This window comes from Chelonoidis abingdonii, chromosome 1 (genome assembly GCF_003597395.2).
Source record: "Chelonoidis abingdonii isolate Lonesome George chromosome 1, CheloAbing_2.0, whole genome shotgun sequence".
Lineage (NCBI taxonomy): Eukaryota > Metazoa > Chordata > Testudines > Testudinidae > Chelonoidis > Chelonoidis abingdonii.
This window is the reverse complement of record NC_133769.1, coordinates 359,555,911-359,577,109: the sequence shown is the minus strand read 5'-3', so window position 1 is coordinate 359,577,109 and position 21,199 is coordinate 359,555,911. Positions and strand designations below refer to the sequence as shown.

The 21,199-nt window shown below is 46.7% G+C and overlaps 1 protein-coding gene across 2 annotated transcripts in view; it reads left to right on the top strand.

Moving 5' to 3' along the window:
- The window catches only part of MYO7A (myosin VIIA), a 188,876-nt gene that overhangs the window by 112,325 nt on the left and 55,352 nt on the right, over positions 1-21,199 (top strand). Inside the window, exons 14-18 of one of the 2 annotated variants that reach the window (XM_032771520.2) lie at positions 179-314; positions 2,495-2,601; positions 7,096-7,152; positions 14,588-14,725; positions 20,390-20,548. In XM_032771520.2, coding sequence (XP_032627411.1) covers positions 179-314; positions 2,495-2,601; positions 7,096-7,152; positions 14,588-14,725; positions 20,390-20,548 — 597 coding nt within the window. The remainder of the gene's footprint in view (positions 1-178; positions 315-2,494; positions 2,602-7,095; positions 7,153-14,587; positions 14,726-20,389; positions 20,549-21,199) is intronic. The other variant, XM_032771522.2, reaches the window with a different exon arrangement.

Here is a 21,199-nt window from a genome sequence, read left to right as displayed (position 1 = left end):
GCTAGGGAAGGATGTGGTCAGATTGTTTTTATTTTAAATTCCCCGTCTCATGTTTTCTCCCCATGCATCTCTCATTGAAACAAACTCTTATCCCACTGCCCTAATGAAAAAGGAACACACTGATTATTTGAGAACTATTTTAATGGGAAAAACATTGGCCTTTTTCTTACTTCTGCAGGGTACAGATACCACAATGCTGCACAAGCTGAATTCCCAGCACAAGCTAAACACCAACTACATCCCGCCGAAGAATAACCATGAAACCCAGTTTGGCATTAACCACTTTGCTGGTGTTGTCTACTATGAAACCAAAGGTATCTGTGATTGTGGGCTGGCTTTAGGGAGCTGCTTGGTTAGGGTGGGGGAGAGAGACAGGGCGGGTTTCCATTGTAGAACCCTCAGCTCTGTAGATGCCATTTGTCATGAGAAGGGAGCACTGAGAGGGGAGTATCCTGGATATATTAATGACTTGTGCTGTCAATCCTCCCAGTTTGTTTCCCTTTATTTCCTTTCTTTGTATGTGGGCCTGTGTTTAAAATGCCAGGCAAAGACCGATTTTGGCCACCTTCTGGGTTTAGAAGAAAAGACCTTTGGCCTGCATTTCCACCCCTTATTGCCAAAAGTTAAGCATCTAAATGCCGTGCAGTGAGAATGATCATTTCTCTTTCCTCCTCTCTGTCCAGGCTTTTTTGCAGGGCGGGGTCTGCAGGTGTCTGTCCAGTGCCTAGCACCAGGGTGACCTGATTCCACTTGTAGGGCCTACTGCAATGCAAATAAATAAATAAAAATAAACTGGAGAGTAATTAGTGTGTCTACCCCTTACACCAAACCCTCCAGGTGCCGGCAGTGTGTGTGGTGTACCGCAGCTCAGAGGCAAGCACTGTAAGTGCTTCAGCAGCTAGGGCCATGTAGGCACTAGCCCTGGTGGGTCCCAGGAACCACTCAGACATGGCTAAGGGAAGGGGCTGGCAGGAAAGGGGAAGGTTGCAGATACCCTAGGTACAGAGGCTAAAACAGTAACAGTTCAAGATCAGCAACAGCAGTGAATGTGTGGGTCCCTGGGCAATCCACTTGAGGGTCAGGGCTCTGCGGTCCTAGTGCCTTGGGTGCCCTCTCCTGTCCAGTCTCTATTCCAGCAAACAGGAGCTCACAGGTTTCCAGGCCAGGCTCAGTTAGCCTCTTTCACTAAGGGTCCCATTGTGCTAACTCTGCCCAGCTGTTGCTGCTTCCCCAGAAGTCCCACTCGGACCTGCACCCAGCTCTGATGTCCGGCACTCACAGCCTGTTCCACACACGACTCTGTGCATGGCTCCTGGGGCTTCTCTCCAGCTCCCTACTGCCATGCGGCTCCCACTCACAACACAGCCCAGCCACCTTCTGCTTCAGCACCTTTCCCCTTACCAGGCGTGGGGAAAAGAAAGCACAGGGGGCAGGGGGCTGATGGGAGTCACAGGAGGCTTCAGTTGCTCTTCTCCCTCTTCTTCCCTGATCTGTCCCCCTCACCCCTCTCCCTTCCAATGTCTTTCCATTTAGCTAATCCTTCCCTAATTAAACCCACCTGAAAACCCAGTTATGGCACTAACATAGTTTGCCACCATCACATCATTCACTGTCCACTCCTCGGTGTGTGCCTAGCACAATGGGACCACATCCTCAGCTGGTCCCTAAGCACCACCATAATCGTGATTATAATTTATAATAATAACAAAGGGACGCTGAGGGTCAAATTTTCATTGGCACTCCATGATCCTTAAGGGCTCAATCCAAAGTTTGTTGAAGTCAAGAGAAAGACTCTCATTGACAGAACAAGGAACAATGGTCTCAGGTTGCAGTGGGGGAGGTCTAGGTTGGATATTAGGAAACACTATTTCACTAGGGGTATGGCTACACTTGGAATTGCAAAGCGCTGCCGCGGCAGCGCTGCGAAGTGTGAGTGTGGTCGGAGTGGCAGCGCTGGGAGAGAGTTCTCCCAGCGCTGCACGTAAACCACATCCTTTACGGGTGTAGCATGCAGCGCTGGGAGCCGTGCTCCCAGCGCTGCCGCCCTGATTACACTAACGCTTTACAGCGCTGTATCTTGCAGCGCTCAGGGGGGTGTTTTTTCACACCCTTGAGCGTGAAAGTTGCAGCGCTGTAAAGTGTGAGTGTAGCCATACCCTAGGAGGTGGTGAAGCACTGGGATGGGTTACCTAGGGAGGTGGTGGAATCTCCATCCTTAGTGGTTTTTAAGGCCTGGATTGACAAAGTCCTGGCTGGGATGATTTAGTTGGGAATTGGTCCTGCTTTGAGCAGGGGATTGGGCTAGATGACCTCCTGAGGCCTCTTCCAACCCTGATATTCTATGATTCTATGACTCCAACAGGCTTTGGATCAAGCCGTAAGTGTCTGCAATACGATCAGGCTGCAAAGTGACTGAACAGCTGGCTGCAGGGCATACTTTAGCTTGTGTTTCACTCTGCCACCTAACACACGTGTTGTTCCTTTCTTCCTGTAGGGTTTTTGGAGAAAAACAGGGACACGCTTCATGGAGACATCATTCAGCTGGTCCATTCCTCTAAAAACAAATTTATCAAGCAAATCTTCCAAGCGGACGTGGCTATGGTAACACACCTAGGAAGATACTTATTTGTCCGGTCTCATATGGTGGGGATTCCTGGATGGAGAGGGAGAATTTGCAAGGAAACCTACAGAGGTTGATACTATGTGTTGCATACTCCAAACCTGGTTTTTAATGGATTAACGCAGTATTAGCATGGGGTCCTAGATATATTCACTCTAATAGTCCCAGCTCAGCAGAACCATTCATAAAATATTGTTATCTAGCTCATCATCTAGATAAAGCAGTGATTGGCACAATAGGTATTAATTATTTTTATTATTTTATTTTATTCTACAAATATGAAAGATCTATAGATAGTTAATGCTGCATAGCAGACCAGATATCCAATAAACAAAACCAAATCTCTGCTCTGAACTTTAAAGTCTTAGGTCACAGACAGGTCCATAACAGTTACCATTCAGAGCAGTAGTGAAATGACACCATAGCTAGATATTAAGCCAAGGAAGCACTGTGGGAGGGGCTGGCGAGAATTGTGTGTCTCCAAGGAATGGAAGCAGAGAGACAAGTCACCATATCTGCTTTTCTTAAAGGTGAACTATAGAGCTTACATCCCCAGAACATGGCCTATGAAGAGAGAATATAATGTATTCACTCCATACAAACCACAGTGCTAATGGGTTGGTTGTTAAGGTTGTGAGGGGAAGCGCTGAAGAGTTGGAACTTCCTAATGTGGAGGTTGAAGATACAACCTTAACTCCTGTTAGTATGCATCACTACAACGCAGGCTTTACTTATGGGATCATAGACTATGTCTCAAACAATACTATGTGAGATACTCAGCTTGCTCAAGAAAAAATGTATCTACAATCCCCAGAGACTTTACTGGGAGCTCAACAACCCTGCATCCCAAAGTAAAGGAAAAACTCCTTTTTATGATAATTATTGGCTTTTGATAGGTAAAATGTACAGCCCTTGTCATTGGACTTCTACACGTATATTCCCTGTGGGCAAATCCTGCAATCCAAAACTGCAGGACAGCAGAAGATTTAGGGATAACATTTTCAAGAGCAACTAAGGACCGGATTTTTAAAGGACCAAATTTAGGTGCCAAACGATGCAGATAGGTGCCTAGTGGGGATTTTCAACAGCGCCTAGGTGCCTAACTCCCATTGGTTTCAATGGATTTTAGGTGCCTAGACCCTTCTGAAAATCCCACTAGGCGCCTAGCTGCATCTTTAGACACCTAAACAGATTAGATGCCTAACTCCAGTTGATCTCTGTGGGAATTAGGTGCTTAAGAAGTTTAGGCACTTTTAAAGATCTCACTGTAAGTCCCTAGCTCACTTTTGAATATGGAATTGAGGCTTCTAAGTCTTCTAGGTAGTTCTGAAAGATTTGCCCTTAGCCCTTACAACTCTGTTCTGCTCCCACTGAAATCAACAGCAAAGCTCCCATTGACTTCAGGGGAGCAGCATCAAGAATATAGGCCCCGATTCAGTTAGGTGCTGAAGAAAATATCTGACTTTCAGCACATGATTAGCCCGATTGACCTTGATGAGACATCTCGTGTATTTAAAGCAACACACGTGCTTAAGTACCTTGCTGTGTTTTCCTTTCTTATTTTTGTTTTCTTTCTTTCTTTCTTTCTTTTTTTTTTTATCATCCTCAAATGCTTGGCAGTTCACCTTGGAGATGATTCTTGCTTTTTTGGGGGTCGGGAGGCATGAATTTAAACTTTTGTAATCCATAGGATCAATAAAACAGGTCCTTTCGGGTTTGCACAGCTGTCCAGACTTCTTCAGTGACACATTTAGCCGGCTGTCACCCCCTAAATTCCAACCCGCACTCTTCAGCAAATTCTAAACAAAGTACTAGTGATCCATTTCATCAGAGTTGAGCTGCATGCACAAGCTTGGCATTGTCTCAAATGTCAGAACAGAGAACTTTTAGAGCATCAAGTGACTTTCTTCAAAAAACCCCTTCTGGGGTAGTTTTAGCTTCCTGTGGTGGTGGTAACCCTCCTCTGAATCTGTCCCTGGTATCAGTCTCAGCTCTCTGGTATTTTAATGATCACTGCTCTTGGGTTTTTTGGAGTAAGGGTTTGCCTGCACTGCAAATTAAGGTGTAATGGTAGCACAGGTTGGCAGACCTGCCCTTGCATTAATATGGCCAGTGAGAGCAAAAATAATGTAGAAATGAGGTATGGGCGTCCGTGGAGGCTAGCTGCCCGAATAGAAGCCTACCAGATACCCTGGGTACATGCTCAGGGTGCTAGTCTGAGCCAAGGTTCTCTGCTATTGTTACCCATGCTAATGAAATCAGAGCTAGCAAAGGTATGTCCAGCTGAGCTACAATTGCACCTGAATTTGTGATGCAGACATACTCTAGGAGATTTGAAAACACCTGTCTGATATGGGACTGGAGGAGGAGAAATTGTTGCATTACAGCCAGAGATGACCCCTGCCTGCCTGGGCATTGTGAGGGCAGCCGGCCTCAGCAGTGTTACTGAACAGGTTCGGTTTGTGTGAGCATGCTCAGTACAAGCCAAGCAGCAAATCTGGGATGGCACATGATCCCACATGCCCCCCCTTCCCGATTTCAGCCCACCTAAAGTGGCCTTACATAACATAGTTTGGGAAGAAGCCTCCAATACCCAAATCTAGCTTTTGACCTTAAAAAAATCATGCAACAAAACTTCAAAAAGATTAATTTTTTAATGTTTTGAACTGTTTTTGGTGGTTTCTTTCAGTAAATGTAAGTTTTTGCAATGCAACGGAGTTGTGCACAAACCATACCTTCCAGAAGAGACTCATATAGAAGTTGCCATAACAGATCAAGCCACTGGTCAATCAAATCTAGCATCCTGTATCCAGCAGTGACCCATTTTTGATGCTTCAGAGGGAGCTAGATAAATAATGTACCTAGCCAAATGTATCCAACCAATAGTACAAAGCGGCTTACAGATGGAAACTATGGTGCTGCCTGGAGGCGTGACATTTGATCAGCCTAATCTCAGTGCATAGGGAACTTCTGATGCCGCAAACTGAGTATTGCTATAACCCAGTGCAACTTTGGGCCCTAATCCACCAAGTGTTAATGCATGCGAGTAGCTTTATGCCCACGAGTAGTCCAGTTGCGTAAAGTTATTCACTTGTGTGTTTGCAGAATCAGGACCTTTCTTTGTACAGTGTCTTTCATATAGCTCAGTCCTGCAAGGCGTTGGGTTCAGTCAGAGTTGGGGATGTGGAGTCCCTCCCAGGGTTACCATCTGTACACCAAAGCATTTAGACTCATAGGCCTGGTCTACACTACACAGTTAGGTTGACATAAGGATTGACAGCACAAGTCATTAATATATCCAGGATACTCCCCTCTCAGTGCTCCCTTCTCATAACAAATGGCAGTTTACGTCGACCTAAGTATGTCAGTATACACTCTGCAGCCTTGTCCCGCTGACAGACGTGCCCTCTACACTGACATCATAACTCCATCATAACTCGTAGCTAGGACAGGAAAAATGGCTTTAAGGGGGCAGCAATGACGGGGGGCACCTCCCCCCACAGAGGGGGATTACAGTTTTGTGGGACTCTGGGCCAGGGCAAGAGAGGATCCCTCCCCACCCCTTCCACCTACAATCACCCCCACACATACTCCTGCTGGGGAAATATGGCTGGGGTGCAGGGGCTTGCCTTGTCCCCCTGCCTGGTGTGCTTACCATGGAGTGGGGGCTGGGAGTGGGGGCTTGTCCCGCTCGGTGCTCCTGCCAGGGAGCAGGGTCAGGGCGCAATTTGGGTGGGTCGGGATGCTAAGTGGGTGCTAACTAAGTGGGGCTTATATCGGTTTAGTTAGGGCAACGCAGAGTCTGTGCAGACACTACGTTACTTACATCGGCTATTGGCTCTGTGGCAAGAAAACTGGGCTGCTAGAGCCTGGCTGCCACTGGCTTTCTTGCTCAGGGAGCTGAGATGCCCAGGAGGCTGTCCCCCACTGCCAGTGGGGAACGGAGAGGCGAGAGCCTGGGGGGCAGCTGGACTCCCAGCAGGCAGCTGCACGGAGTTGAGAGCCCTGGCTCTCAGTCCCCCACACTGCCCCTCTTCAGTCGGTGGAAGTGCTCCTGGTGAAGGAATGTGTCACCCATGGAAGGAAGGTAGTGTTGCCATCAGCTGTAACAAAACTCTATATTAAACATTCTGACTGAAGAAGAGCAGATGTGTTTCTTAGCAGTGTTTGAAAAGGGATGGAGAATAAATGATATGGAGAGAGGCAGGAAGGTTGTTCCAGGTGGCAGGAGCTGCGGAACAAATGCCCTTTCACCAGCAGTAGTGAGAAAGTGGTGAGGAGACCGGTGCTTTGATAAGTGGAAGGAGAGAGGATGGAAATAGACAAGGTCCTGAGAATTGTCGCATTATTCTGTGAGGCGTGAGTGGTGCCAAATCACAAGGACTGACAGAAAACTCAGAACTCCCCTCTTAGTTATTCCTTCTTTTCACTTTTTTTCTATTCTCTGTCTCTCTTTTTGCCTTTGCTTCTTGTAGTTTCTCTGTGGCTATGCATCCAGTTCTTTTGGCCAGTCACCAGCACCCACTCCAAAGGTAAAAAAAATACATGAGTTCCTCTTTGAATGTTCACTTCTCTTTGAGAAATACTATGCTCTTGCTGGTTCACTCCTACCCCGTGTTGTTTGGGATGGACCTGTTACAGCTGTCCATCTTGTTCACAGAATCTGCTTAGGATGTGTTCAGTAGCTACAGAAATATGAGCCATTGTGTGTGTTTGCTAGATTCAACCCAGTAAAGCTGAGGTTTTGCGGAGGACCCAGGGATGATGGAAAGCCAGTTTGGATAAAGTCATAACCAGCCCACACTCCTGAAACTGAAACCTTTTTTGAGATTGGAATAATTATGGTTAATTTTAATTGAACTTGGTAGGCTAGATCTTTGGCTGGCCTAAATCAGTGTAGCTTTGTTGACTTCAGTGAAACGACACTGATTTGCGCCAATTGAATATCTGGACCAGATCCATTTTCACACAACTCAGCTCTTCAGAGTTTCATTTGGAAGAAGGGGTGGGTGTTTGATTGTATTGGCAGCTCAGTTGGAAGTACGGCTATTCTGACGAGCGGGCTTATTCTAAGGATAGTTCAAACTGACCCCAGAGGATCAGGTACCATAAGTATTAAACTTTTGGGTGCTTATCCAAACTGGAGCTCTAAACCTTTCAGAGGTCCTTCCAAACTAACCTTTAGATTTCGCTCTGGTTCTGATAGCTTTCCAATCCTTCCCTGCTTCTTATCTGTCTATAGTGTAGCATATAGTATAATAGAGAATAACATTTGTGGTGCTAGAATTGTGGTTGTGTCAGCATTTCCACGACAATCCTCTGATATCAGGAGGGTTATATTAGAGATGTGCCTGACTTGCAAAATTCAGATCCAGATGTGGGTCTGAATTTTAACCTCTCCCAACTCTGCAACATTCCAGGGTGGCTGAATTTGGAATTCCAGTGTGGGCGCTTATGAACAGAGGCCCTGATTTTAAAAAAAGAAAAAATTCACAGCCAGATTTTGAAACCACACTTCTTCCTTTCTGCTCTCCAAGTTCCAGGGCATGTGGGTTGTCGTGTCATTTGGGCCCATCTCTAGTTTTAGAACTTCGCTACACACCAAACAATCCCTTCTAGGCTGAAATGTGATGGGTTCTAAACACAGGAAAGAGTTAATGTGGAAAATGTTTTAGAAATGCAGCTGCCGTTTGAGTTTGAGGAAAACAATGGGACAAACAGGTTTTACCAACTTCCTCCATTTTTCGGCTCTTTTCTGGCTCAGAACAACTTGATCTTTGAAAAATAATGAATTAAAACAGTAATTGTTAAGCACCACGTCAAACGGTGGAATGGTCATGTGGGAGCATATTTTCAGTCGGTGCTGATATCAATGATCTGTGTAACAGAGATCCCAGAGTGATGATAATACTTAGCACTACTAAGTAGCATTCTGTATCCTTCAATCTCAAAGCCCTTTCAAAGACTGTAAGCTGTTTGGGGCAGTGACCATCTCTTCATTTGATGTCTGTACAGTACCTAGCATAATGGGCCCCTGATCCTTAACTGGAACCCCGAAGGACGTACTACAATCATTTTTTTAATAATAAAGAAGGGTAAGTATCACTCACCCCAAATTTCAAATGGGGAAACTGAGGTACCAAGAAGCAATATGGTCTAGTGAATACAGCACTGGACACTGACTTGGGTGACCTGAGTTCTGTTCTGGACTCTGGTGCTGACCTGTGTGTAACCATGAACAAATCACTTCGCCTCCCTGTGACTTGGTTTCCCCTTCCACCCTTTCTCAGTTTGGTCATTTGGATTGTAAGCGCTTCATGGCAGGGTCTGTCTCTTACCTCACCTAGCACGATGTGCTGTGTTAGTACTAATCATAATAGCAAGCAGTGAAATGACTTGCCCAACACATGAGCTCAATGGCTGAGCTGGGAACAGAACCCAGCTCTTGGCACTCTGTCCTGTGGGCCTCATTGGTTCCCTCTCTCACTACTTACAGAGACATATGTATGTAGCAAAATATACGGTAAGACAGTAGTTTGTAACCTGGAGGTCCGCAGACTATGTCTAAGATTTCCAAAGGGGTCTGCACTTCCTTTTGAAATGTTTTAAGGGGTCTTCAAATGAAAAAAGGTTGACAACCCCTGCTGTAAGACAATGGTACAGAATCAATATGATCCCTCAGTGCACATCCTTATCTCCTGAAAAACAGGATCCTTCACAAGCTTCAGGGAGCAGGCGAAAGATGTTTTTTTCTATCACAAGCTCAACACTCTGCTTAATTACCCCAGCTGCTCATAGCCATGTAGATGCTTCCCTATTTAGTGAATTCCTTTCATTCCTGAAACAGACAAATCCTTTCTTAGGGGGAAGATTCCCTAGTCTGGAATCTCAGCCTGCCACGTGTCTAGTGTTGCTGATGGCATGTGTGTCTCTGTCTTCACTTTCATTAACCCTGGTGTTCTACGAGTGCAGATCCTCTTCCTCTTTGAAGAATTTCACTGTTGCTGCGAGGCATTCAGGGCCTGCCACTGTGCTCCTTGCACACCCAGAACTCCAAGGGAAGTCAGTGAGAGTTAAGGCTACTGAAGGACTGTCAGGTTGCACCCACACCGTGTGGCTTGGCATTCATTCACAATGTATCTCCTTTCACTTGGAGCTTTGGTGACATGGGCCTGGTGTCAACTTAGGACCGGTGCATGTCTTGAACACTGTAAAGGCAAAAAGCACCGTGCCTGCCAGAGCAATGGGCTAGTAACAGTCCTCACTGTGCTAAGGAATGATGCCCAGGTGCTCCAGCGAGGGCGGTCTCTACCTATACGCAAAGTATGCAGCTGCACAGGGCACTAGCAGCTGCATGCAGCTCCAGTCCCTGCCCTGCTACTTCCCCATGGCCCCCGCCCATGCTCTGTCCCTGCCCCGCCTCTTCCTGCCCCTGCTCTGTCCCAGTCCTGCCACCATTCCCCTGTAGGGTGACCAGATGTCCCGATTTTTGGGTCTTTTTCTTCTTTAGGCTCCTATTCCCCTCTACCCCCAGTCCCGATTTCTCACATTTGCTGTCTGGTCACCCTACTCCCCTGAGAGCTGCAGCCAGGCCCGACCCCACTCTCACCGGTGGCGGTAAGTGCAGCGACCTGGCCTCAGCTCGCTCTGCTCCCCGGGCTCCCAGCCACACTGCCGCCAAGTGCTGGGGGGAGGTTCCCTCCTGCCCCCAAGGCTGGTAGCCAGGGGAGCAGAGCAGATCGGGCTGGGGCCGGGTCACTCCACTTTCTGCCGCCTCATGAGTGTGGGGTCAGGCCTGGCTGCCCTGCATTCACTGGGCAGCAGGAAGTGGAGCAACCTGGCCCCAGCCTACTCTGCTCCTCTGTCTCGTGCTTGGGGATGGTTTCCCCCCTGCCTCTCCCTGCAGAGGCCTGGGGCCAGCCGCCTGTGGAGGCTGGGGGCCCCACACAGCCCCACAGGGGAGCTGCGTAGGGTACCATAATGGCTAGGGACGTCCCTAGCTCCAGCCTTGACCATTGCTGCGGGATGCAGGCAGCCAGCGCTGGGCAGAAGCCTGTGTTGTGTAGAACACAGGCTGATCTGAGGTGGTGGAAGGAAGTGCATCTGAAGCGTGTATGAGTGCTGTGCGGAACGCGTGCCTTCCCACATCTCCCTTCTGTATCCATAGCTCCCATATACATCATCTGAGTCTCCTTGGTTTTTGTTTTTTTTCCAAAGTGAAGAAATTATTCACTTTAGGCCAGCCTAGTTTGAAAGCCGAATCAAACTTCTGTCCTGGCTGGCCATTAGGGAGGCCTGCTAGCCTTCTGCTGAGGTACCATATTTATGGCATTCTCCAGAAGCCCCACTTCCAGTTGGGGTGCATATAGTGCTGGGTGCTGTACAAACACAAGTAAAAAGATAGTCCTTGCCCCAGAGACTTTTACGGGCTAAAACTGTGAAAACTCTGAAGTATATTACAATGAGAGAACCTATGTGAATGCTGGTCTTTCCTCAAGGGATACCTTCAGAACCATAGAAGTTTGTTTCTTTTGGACCAAAGGAATTTCTTTCTCCCAAGGTGAAACTGGCACCGTCACCAGTCTTCCTGGAAGGCTCGTCTACTCCTCTTTTTGACCCCTTAGTTGAAGTAAAAGAAAAGGGCTTGATTCTCCACTCACTGACACTGGTGTACAAAGGAATAACACCACTGAATTGAGTGGAATTACACCAGCATGAGAGGAAAGTCTGGTCCAAAGCCTTGCTTGAGGGTTTTTTGTATAATTTAATTTCTCATACGGCTCCCGGGCCCTGGGTTTCACACTGCATTTTTCAGAGTGGCCTGTGTACACAGGTGAGACACAAAGTGTTGTGTGTGCTAATGGGGGCCCTGCAGCTGCTGAGCACTCTATTCTGATTGGATGAGTCGTGGGCTACATAAGCCCTGCCTGTATAGAGCAGTGGTTCTCAATCTATTTACCATTGTGGCCCACATCCAGTACTACCTGTATGGCCCTGAGGATGTCACATGGGCCACAGCTCTCCGCTGAATGGGCCGCAAGGGTCCTGCGGGCCGCAGGTTGAGAATCACTGATATAGAGGCTGGAGTATTTGCAACCTAAGTTGCTTTCTGGCAGCTTGTGTTAGAACCGTGCCCCCAGTCGTGCCACTGGAAGGGCACTGAGGCCTGGAGGTGAAAGCTGCACTGTGCCCCTCCGCTGGCGGTGGGATGCGTGGGAAGAGGCAGATGCTGAGGAGAAGCTGGGAAGCAATCTAGAGAGGCAGGATGGCCCCCCACTCCAGCAGCGAGCAGTCCCATGTCCCCTGTTTTAGGAGGCCTTGGAAGGCTTCTGATGACCCCTCCGCCCCAGCAGGGCCGAACAAGGGCCTCCTGGTCAGGCCCAGATCGTTGTGCTGGGAAAGGACACCTACATTCACTTCCAAAATGGGAATTTGCTAAGCCTGGTTTCTGCCTCTGTATCTGTTTCTAACCCCTCCAGCAGCCAGCCCGCTGTGCTGCACTGGAGGTGGCCACTTACACTGAATTAGCAAAGCTGCATGATGCTGTCGATATAAAGCAGCCCCATCGCACTTCCCTCCTGCTATCCAAGCAGTATTATCGCTGACACAACCTGTCCTCCTCAAACCAGACTCTGCTAACAGGGTATTTATCACCAGCTCCACAGTACTCGCAGGGGTCCGGGTCTGTGTCTGTTGATATAAATTACACGTTAGCAATGTATCCCTGTGTGAAGGTTTGCTGGGATAGCTAACGGCTGCTGCACTAAACTCTCCTGTTCTGGCGTTGCTGGGTTTTTCTGCTGTGTGCATGAGCTGGGTTTGAACTCTTCACTTTCCCTTTTGGAATTCCATGATGACTTTCGGTTTGTTGATTGGGCTTCATTGTACAATCGCCTGTGGCCAGAGCTGTGCAAAATTCCTGAGAGTTTTCCGGTGGGGTTAAAGTCTTCAGTGTTGATGTCCTCCAGCAAGGTGCTGCTTGTATGTTTAGCACAGTGCCCAGAGACTTTGGTGATGGGCACTTTTAGCAACTGAGAAAAATACATTAAATTTGGCAAATATTGCCCATGATAGTGGGGCCACTTTTTGTCTGCAGTCGCTGCTCATCAGCCAGTAAAGAACACAAGGCCTTTGGAAAAGGCATGGCAAAATCCTTCTTTGTGGACCTCCCACCTAATCCTCTGGAATCCTCCCAGGACTGATTATCTAATAGGATGTCCATGTCCCATGGAGTTACAGTCTGATGCCCAACTCAACCGAGCCCACTGGTGTTACCTACATCCTCCATAAGCGTTCTTTAAATCAGTGGTCTCCAAAAGTTTTTGATCGCGCACCCCTATCAGTAAAAAAATTTTGAGCACGCACCCCCTGCCGCACCGAAGGAAAAAAACCAAAAACTCGGACTCCCACCCGAACTGCTGAAGCAAAAAAAAAGCCAAACCCACTTGGACTCAGGCCTGAACTGCCAAAGCAAAAAGCGTTCCTCCTGCCGCACATCCCCAAGTGTCCTCTTGCACCACCCCCACTGTGGAGACCACTGCTTTAAACATCTAGATAGCTTTTGATGTATAGTTGAACCCCATAGATCGGAATAGGACAAGGGACACACACTTTATTGCTATGATTTATAAGTGTAATCGATGCATATTGTAGGATGTAACCCAAGCACTGATTAAAATAGAGTTTTCTTGATAAAAAGGATTCAGATAAACTAAATTCTGCTGCACTTTCCTGGGGCTTAATCTTACAAGGCTTTCAAGACCTGAACTGTTCATAATTTTCACCAGCTAGGGAGAAGTGGCTAGCAGATGGAAATGTAATGTACACTTAGCCAGAGCCCTAAGCCTTGAACAGATTTTTTAAAACCTACCCAGGAATTGAATGGACATCCACAAAATCACCCTAACTCACCCCAGATTAAGTTGTCCCCCTCATCAGTCCAGTTAATATCCTCCTCCAAACACAGAGAAGATGCTCCCAACATGAATCCACTTAATGGATGCTGGGGAAAATAGACAGCCCTTGCCAGCATCCCCTGAAAGTCAACAAATCCTTGTTCAAAAATCTTCCATGAAAATGCCCTGGTGCCATTTAAGCGCTTGATTGTGTCCCTATGGGCCTGAAGATCCAACACTCAGTAAAGATAATTGGAGTCTTGCATGACACTATCGGCAAATTACAATCCCCCTGGCATCGGGTCAGCTGTGCTGATAGGGCAAGAGCCACTTCCTATCTGTGTGCCTAGACCCAAGGTCCACGTAGCCCACCTGGAGTGTAGTGCTGAGACACCTCACTCCCCCTTGTGGTCCAAGTCTCTATTCACAGACTTTATAAACTGGCTGGTTTTAAGGCCAGGAGGGATCATTAGATCTAGTCTGACTTCCTATATAATATTTCAATGATGCAACAAGCCAGTGCAGATCCTCATTTGGAGCATCAAGCAGGTCCAAGAGAAATAAAAATTATGGCCTTTTCTTCACTATGAAGCTCCCGGGTTCCTCTGCCTGGAGGTAATTCCTGCATACTCAGGGATTTCCTCTAGTCCTCACTAGGCATGCATTATGTAAGGCACCTTTGGCTGACTACATGGTCTCATACCACATGTACTGTCTGGAGCAGGGAGATGGAAATACACACAATTAGGCCAGAGCCTCTACTGGTGTAAATAAAGTTGTGCCAACTTCCACCAGCTAAGGAGCAGGCCCAACTCATAGCAAACTATGAATCCAAAGGCCTCATAGGGCAAAACCTCCATGTAGTTTCCAGAATCAGATGATATTTCAGTTCTTCCCTTTGCTTCCTCAGTCAGTAAGTCTGAACGCCATCCCTGCACCACGTTTGACACACACACGCACCCGCCCCCACTCTAGCTAGGGAGGAGGTTCCCAGTGACTTGGCTAGAGGGGAAAAGCTCTGTTATCCTTTCATTTCCTGAGGCAGATATGTTGTGGTTCCACTCTCTTCCAGGGAGCAGAGACAAGGAAGCGCTCGCCGACACTCAGCAGCCAGTTCAAGCGATCTCTCGAGCTGTTGATGAGAACCCTCAGCGGGTGCCAGCCCTTCTTCGTCCGCTGCATCAAACCTAATGAATATAAGAAGCCCATGGTAAGCGCTGGTTCTCCCTCTTTACGTGGTGTGTTTTGAATGTCCTTATAGAGGCAGCATTTACATGTGGACTCAATAAGGGTAAAGCCCTGGATCCATTGAAGTTGATGGCGCAACTTCCATCAAGGTCCATCTGCCTGTCTAGAAACCTAACCTGTGCTCCTGACTTGTGCCTGCAGCCCCACTGATGTCAATGGGAACTAGTCCCATTGAAAAAGGTTTTGCAGGATCGAGTCCTTCTGTTGTAAAGCATTTTCTACAAACTGTCCCCAAAAATGTTTTACAAAATGAGGGCCTCATCCCAGCACCCCCTTCCTCAGATGTGTAATACTTAGAGACCCATGCTGGAGCCTCTCCCCTTTAGGAAAAGCCCTATAGATTTCTATAGAGAATCATGGCGTTCTTATACAATGTTTGAATGAAGCTATAGAATTCGGGAGCAGGATTACAATTCTCTGTTCAGTTCTATGGGCGGGTTTAATAATCCTGCAGAAATCCTCTCCTTCAGTAGGTTTGTAGGTTGATTGCTTTGGAATCCTATTTGATTTCAATAGCACCTTTGTAGTTTCACCCCTTGTTAGATCAAAATCTAAGAAGGTTCTATAGAAATTAAATAGGATTCTAAAGCAATCAACCTAATAACCTACAGAAGAAGATCATTTCTATAGACATTTTTCATGTGAGTCAGGCTTGCTGGATTGTGTCCATAAATACAGTTAAAAGAACAGATGTTAGAGATATTGAGAGGCACAGGTGAGAGGTTAGCCATGTTTTCAGCTGCAATTTCCCAGGAGATGCAAAGATGAGATGGAGAGGCTTGTTCCCGCTTTAATGTTTTTAATCTAATGAACATATAACAGCCCATTAATCCATCTCCTTTGGCAGGCAGTTAGAATGTGTCTTTTCACCGAGCCGATTGCCCTACCAGCTGAAAGTCAAAGGAAGGAATTACTTAGCCATTTAAAATTACTAATACATAGTAAAACGATGATCTGTTTATTTGGGTTTGTTATTACTATTTAAAATTCATGAGTACTTTGGGGACAAATTGCGTTACCAGACGAAAGGGAAGAGAACACGTATACATATCCCCCAATAAAGTAAACTCTTTAGGGGCTGATCCTGCATTCTTTGCACACTCATAGTTCCCACTGAAGTCCCTAGGAATTTTGGGTGTGCAAGGACCGTGAAGCATTGAGCTCCTCATGCTGTGTGCTGAGCATCCCCAATTCCACACTTTGTAGGGTTGGATCTAGCCTTACGAAAAATCTTTATTGGTCACTAATCATTACTTATAAAACTTGAAAATAGGTTCTCTTACTTATTCCTAATTTCAATTGCTGTGTGTTATGGTTTGTCTGTGACTGGTGTCTTAGTAAGTTATGTATACACTGGGCAAAATTAAGCTGACTGTTACATCTCTGTCCAGATTTAGTAGCTATGGGCAGAATTTAACTCTGAATGATACCAGGGCAAAATGGCACAGAAATTCTAAAATTATAAACTTCACATTTTATTTATATATTTGCAGTGAACATATATATGTGTGGATCTGTTGTTTGGCAAAACAAATATTATGAGACAAATATTTTGATAGCTCTCTATGAGCAGTTTGTTCTGTCCTGGTGTTTGTTTAGTGTGTGAGTGGGAGAGACCGAAATTTAAAAAGATATATAAGTGCACTTAATTGCATATTAACCTCAAAACATAATACTAGTGTTCATTTATCAGCAGAGAGGAGCCCAAATCAAAACCATGTCACCCCAGAACTTGGAGTGTGTTGAAAATCAGAACCTGGATCCAGATGCAAATTTAGCAAATTGTTCCAAAACCCTAGATCTGAACTCCCCTGAGTTTTAGAATGATCTGGGTTTGGAATTCTGCATCTATTTAACTGCTCTGTAAGGACCAGATCTTGCAGCCCACAAATCATTTGTCCCCTACTCACACCAGTAGTCACAGAGGTGTCAATGAAACTATTCATGAGCGTGCGAATTGCAAGATTAATCCAAAAGAGAGACACAAATTGGACAGTTAATGCTAAGCTCTGTGCTGCAGCTTTGTAAGATCTATAATGTGGTTTCATACTAAAATGGGAACATTTATTTTTGGAATGAGTTTAAAAATACAGAACCAAAAAAGAGATCATGGAACCTGGGGCTGTGCAGAAAGGTTGTGAAAGAAAAACATTTTCTGTGAGTTAATTTTCTGTCCCAGGATATAAAGGAAAGTGTGCAGATAATGATAGGAAATGGGATAGCAGGAAGTGAAAGGCCAGTGGAAAATCCTGGTCATTTGTTATTTTAAATGATTTTCAAACTTTTGTCCATAACCTTTTGGAATGTTTTGCTTCCCCATGAAACTTACTTTGGAAAATGACTTTGTTTTCACCCAGGTGTGTCTGAGTGAATTCTCTGGCTCCTGCACTGTTGTTTCTGAATAGTTGTGTGTTGTTGTAAGTAGTGTGAAAGAAATAAATGTAATTAATGAACAGATTGTGGGAGGAAAGAAAAGAATATCCATAAATTGGCAGAAGTCTCTGTAACGTAGGAGTCCACTTAATGCCCAATTCAGGAAGGTATGTAAGCACATGCATAATATCTTTTCAGTGTGTGTGAGTAGCCCCATCAACGTCAAGAGGACTGTTTGTGAGCTCAGTTACAATCACACACACACACACAAGTACCTTCCTGAATCAGGGTATAACAGGGTGGTCTGCCCCTTTAAGAGCCTGGAGCCAGCCAGCTTTGTTCAATTAGCAGACCCAACTAGGCAGGGGTCCAGTGATGCTGGTAAAGTTCTGAGAGAGCTCAGTTCAGGGGAGTTGCAGAAGGGAGGTTTGCTCCTGGGTCTAGAGCAGAGAAAGGGGTACACAGTAAGAGGCCTCCAGGCCCCCGTAGCTTGTATTGGTCAGGGGAACGGCCTTGTTTTTCGTTACTTTGTGGGTTTACTTGAATTAATAAACTATGCCCTGGGGGAAGGGCCTGAAAGCATCTCTGGCATAGTGTTAGTCCTGCCTGGATCGGGCAGACAGGCCAGCAGCCCTGCCCCGGGCCTGATCCTACAACTGCTGGAGTCAGGTGTATGGGCCAGATTCTGCCACCCTTTGTGCACAGTGAGTTGCCCCTGAATCTGCAAGCAGCTGATGGTTACTGCTCAATATTTGCAAGGGTGGCAGAATCTGGCCCTTTCTGAAGCGGAATCATTATTAAGGGCACTCCTCGCAGGCTCTCCAACAGCAGAACGGTTGAGACACGGGCCTCTCTGTAATCTAGAACTCCTGCTTTGTTAATTAGGGAAGGATTTTCTTCCTTTTGCCTGTGTGATCTGGGGCCAGTCACTTTCCTTCCCTATGCCTTGGTGCCCCTATTCAGTAAAATGATACTTTTCTGCCTCCCCCGGGTGTTATGCAGATAAATACATGAAAGACTGAGATGCTCAGGTACTGTGTGTGGTGGGGGCCTCTCATAGTATAATTCCCAAATCTGAACCTTAGTGTCCAAAATATGGGTACCAGCATGAATCCTCTAAGCTTTATTACCAGCTTAGATCCTGTAGTGCTGCCACCAATCAGGACTTAGGGTAGAGAGCCTGATAAGCTCTGGTCTGCCCCAAAAACCTTCCCTGGGGACACCAAGACTCAGATTCCTTGAGTCTCACAACAAAAGGGAATAAACCATTTGCCTACCCCCTCCTTTCTTCTTCCTCCCACCAATTCTCTGGTGAGTGCAGACTCCCTTCCCTGGAGTCTTACCCAAGATAACCAAAAGATCAATTAGATTCTAAAAAAAAGAGGAAAACTTTAATAAAAGAAAGAAAAACATAAAAATTGTCTCTGTAATCAAGATGAAATATTACAGGGTCTTTTAGCTTATAGACATCCAGCAGAAATACAATTTAAGATACTTCCAGCAAATACACATCTGCAAATAAAGAAAAACAATTTAAAAGACTATAACCGCCTTTTTACTTACTCACTATTCTGAATAGATAAGAGACAGTAGCAGGGAGATTGGCAGAAACCTGGTTGCACCTCTAGTCCTGTCCAGGACCCAGAGAGAAAAAAGCCAAACCCAAAAACCACAACAAAGACTTTTCTCCCTTGAGATTTGAAAGTATCTTGTTTCCTGATTGGTCCTCTGGTCAGGTGTTGTTTGTTAACCCTTTCCAGGTGAAAGAGACATTAACCCTTAGCTATCTGTTTATGACAGGGCCATAGTGATACCGAATATAGATCCAAGGTATCTGTAAAATCCAAACTTAGTTTTATTACTCTTAGGGTATTTCTACACTGGCAAGTTTCTGCGCCACAAGTTATACCACTTTTATTAAAACGCTGGAATTAAACTGATGTTACATGTCCACACTGTGCTGCTTGTGACTCTGGAGCGCATCCACATTAGCAGCTCTTGCAACAGCAAAGACAGCAGTGCATTGTGGTAGCTATCCCACCATGCAACTGGCTGCAGGGTGCTTTGGAAGGGTTTGCAATGCCTTATGGCGCAGGCACAGCACCATATGATGCAGGTTTCCCAATCCCATTGTTCCATGGGCATCCTACTACATTGCCAGTTGCTTTTCACTGGAAGTTGCGGGGGGTGGGGGGAGAGCATATGGCAGGGAGTGTGTGCATGCATGGAGAGACACAGTGTGTTTTGGGGGACAGAGAGTGTGTCAGCAAACTGTCTTGTAAGTTCAGACAGCGGCAGGAAGCAATCAGTCCTGAGGGAAGAGGGAGGGGGAAACCCCGACATCAGCCCCCGCCTCCCTCCCTGGGCTCTCATACACACACACACACACACCTACCTGCCTCTGTGTTCAATAGCACGAGCATTCCACATTAATGGTTTGCTTTGTGTCCTGGAGCAGATCAGCACACCACCCACAGGCTGTCAGAAAAGGTGCTTTAAAAGGGGAGGGGTGCGTGTCTCCAGGGCAGGCGAGTTCAAAACAATGAGCAGAGCGGTCACTCGAGGCATTATGGGACAGCTCTGGAGGTCAGTTACAGCACAGAAAGCAATCAAATATCTACACTAGCAATAGAGCGCTGGGGCCTCTGCACAAATAGCCTGACGACTCTCGTCGAGGTGGTTTTTTTGGCAGCGCTGCAACTGAGGAGTTTCTGTGCACAAAGTGGCTTGGCCGTGCGCACACGTCTGCAGTTTGAGCGCACAAAGCTGCTTTACTGCGCAGAAACTTACCAGTGTAGACAAGCCTTTATTGTCATTGTTCATTAATAAGAATGGCCTCAAACACAGTTTGAACTCCACTATCCCTAATGCGCACAAACGCCCGGCAAGCAACACCATTTTCCAAAGCAGTTTCGTTTTCTGTTTCAAGGGGAGGGATTTAGCAGGAATGCTAACACACAGCCTTCCCGGTTCCCTTCCAGTTCCCTGCAGCACACTATGGGTCCTTTCTTGATCCCATTGTGCAACTGAGAGTTAAACAAAGGGATGGAGACACATGTGCTCAGCGCCTCACAGGATCAGGCCCTCCCATGAGGCAATCCTTAAAGTTTCTATGGAGAAGATGTTGTATTTGTTTCCCTCACAAGACTTCAGCTTGTCCCCCACATTCAGGCTGGATGGTACGTCTTGAGCCAGTCCACAGGCTAGTAAGGTTTGGAACCAGGTGTTCCAGTCTGATTTTCCCCCTCCCCAGTTATTTGATCGGGAGCTGTGTGTTCGCCAGCTGAGGTACTCAGGGATGATGGAGACCATCCGGATCCGCAGGGCCGGCTATCCCATCCGCTACAGCTTCGTGGAGTTTGTGGACAGGTATCGTGTCCTCATGCCCGGGGTGAAGCCGGCGTACAAGCAGGTACAGGTTTAAGCAGTGACTTGGATTTTTATCAAAAACCATCATGCTAATGTCCTGGAGAAAGTCAAGAGGCAGGAAGACCCAGTAGTTAGAGTGCTAGCCAGAGACCTGGGTTCAGTTCCCTGCTCTGCCACAAACTTTCTGTGTGACCTTGGGCAAGTGGCTTAGGACCAGATTTTCAAAGGTATTTAAGTGCTTAATTCCTGTTGATTTAAATGGGAGTTAGGCACCTATGTACTTTTAAAAATCAGGCCCTTAGTCCCTGGGCCTCAGTTCTCCAGCTGTAAAATGGGTCTCATACTTCCACGTTGTACAGGGGGGTTGTGGGGATACACACATGAGAGACTGTGAGGCCTTCAGTTACTATGGTAACAGGGGCCATCTAAGCACCTTAGATAGGATGAGGTGTCTGCGGGACTATGGTTCAGCTGAGCTCAGAAGCCGCAGTAGCAGTTAAAATAACTGGATGAGCCTGTACTGCCTGAAACATGCAGGTAACACATTCTCAGGGACCAGAAGGAGCCCACGGAGGGATGGCTGGGGAGCACTGCTGATACAACTAGCCAGCCCAGGCATGGGGCCTTTTGGGGCATGGCCTGCCCCTCAAATGCCCTGGCATGGCTGCACTGGGGAAGTGCTGGCTGCATCGAT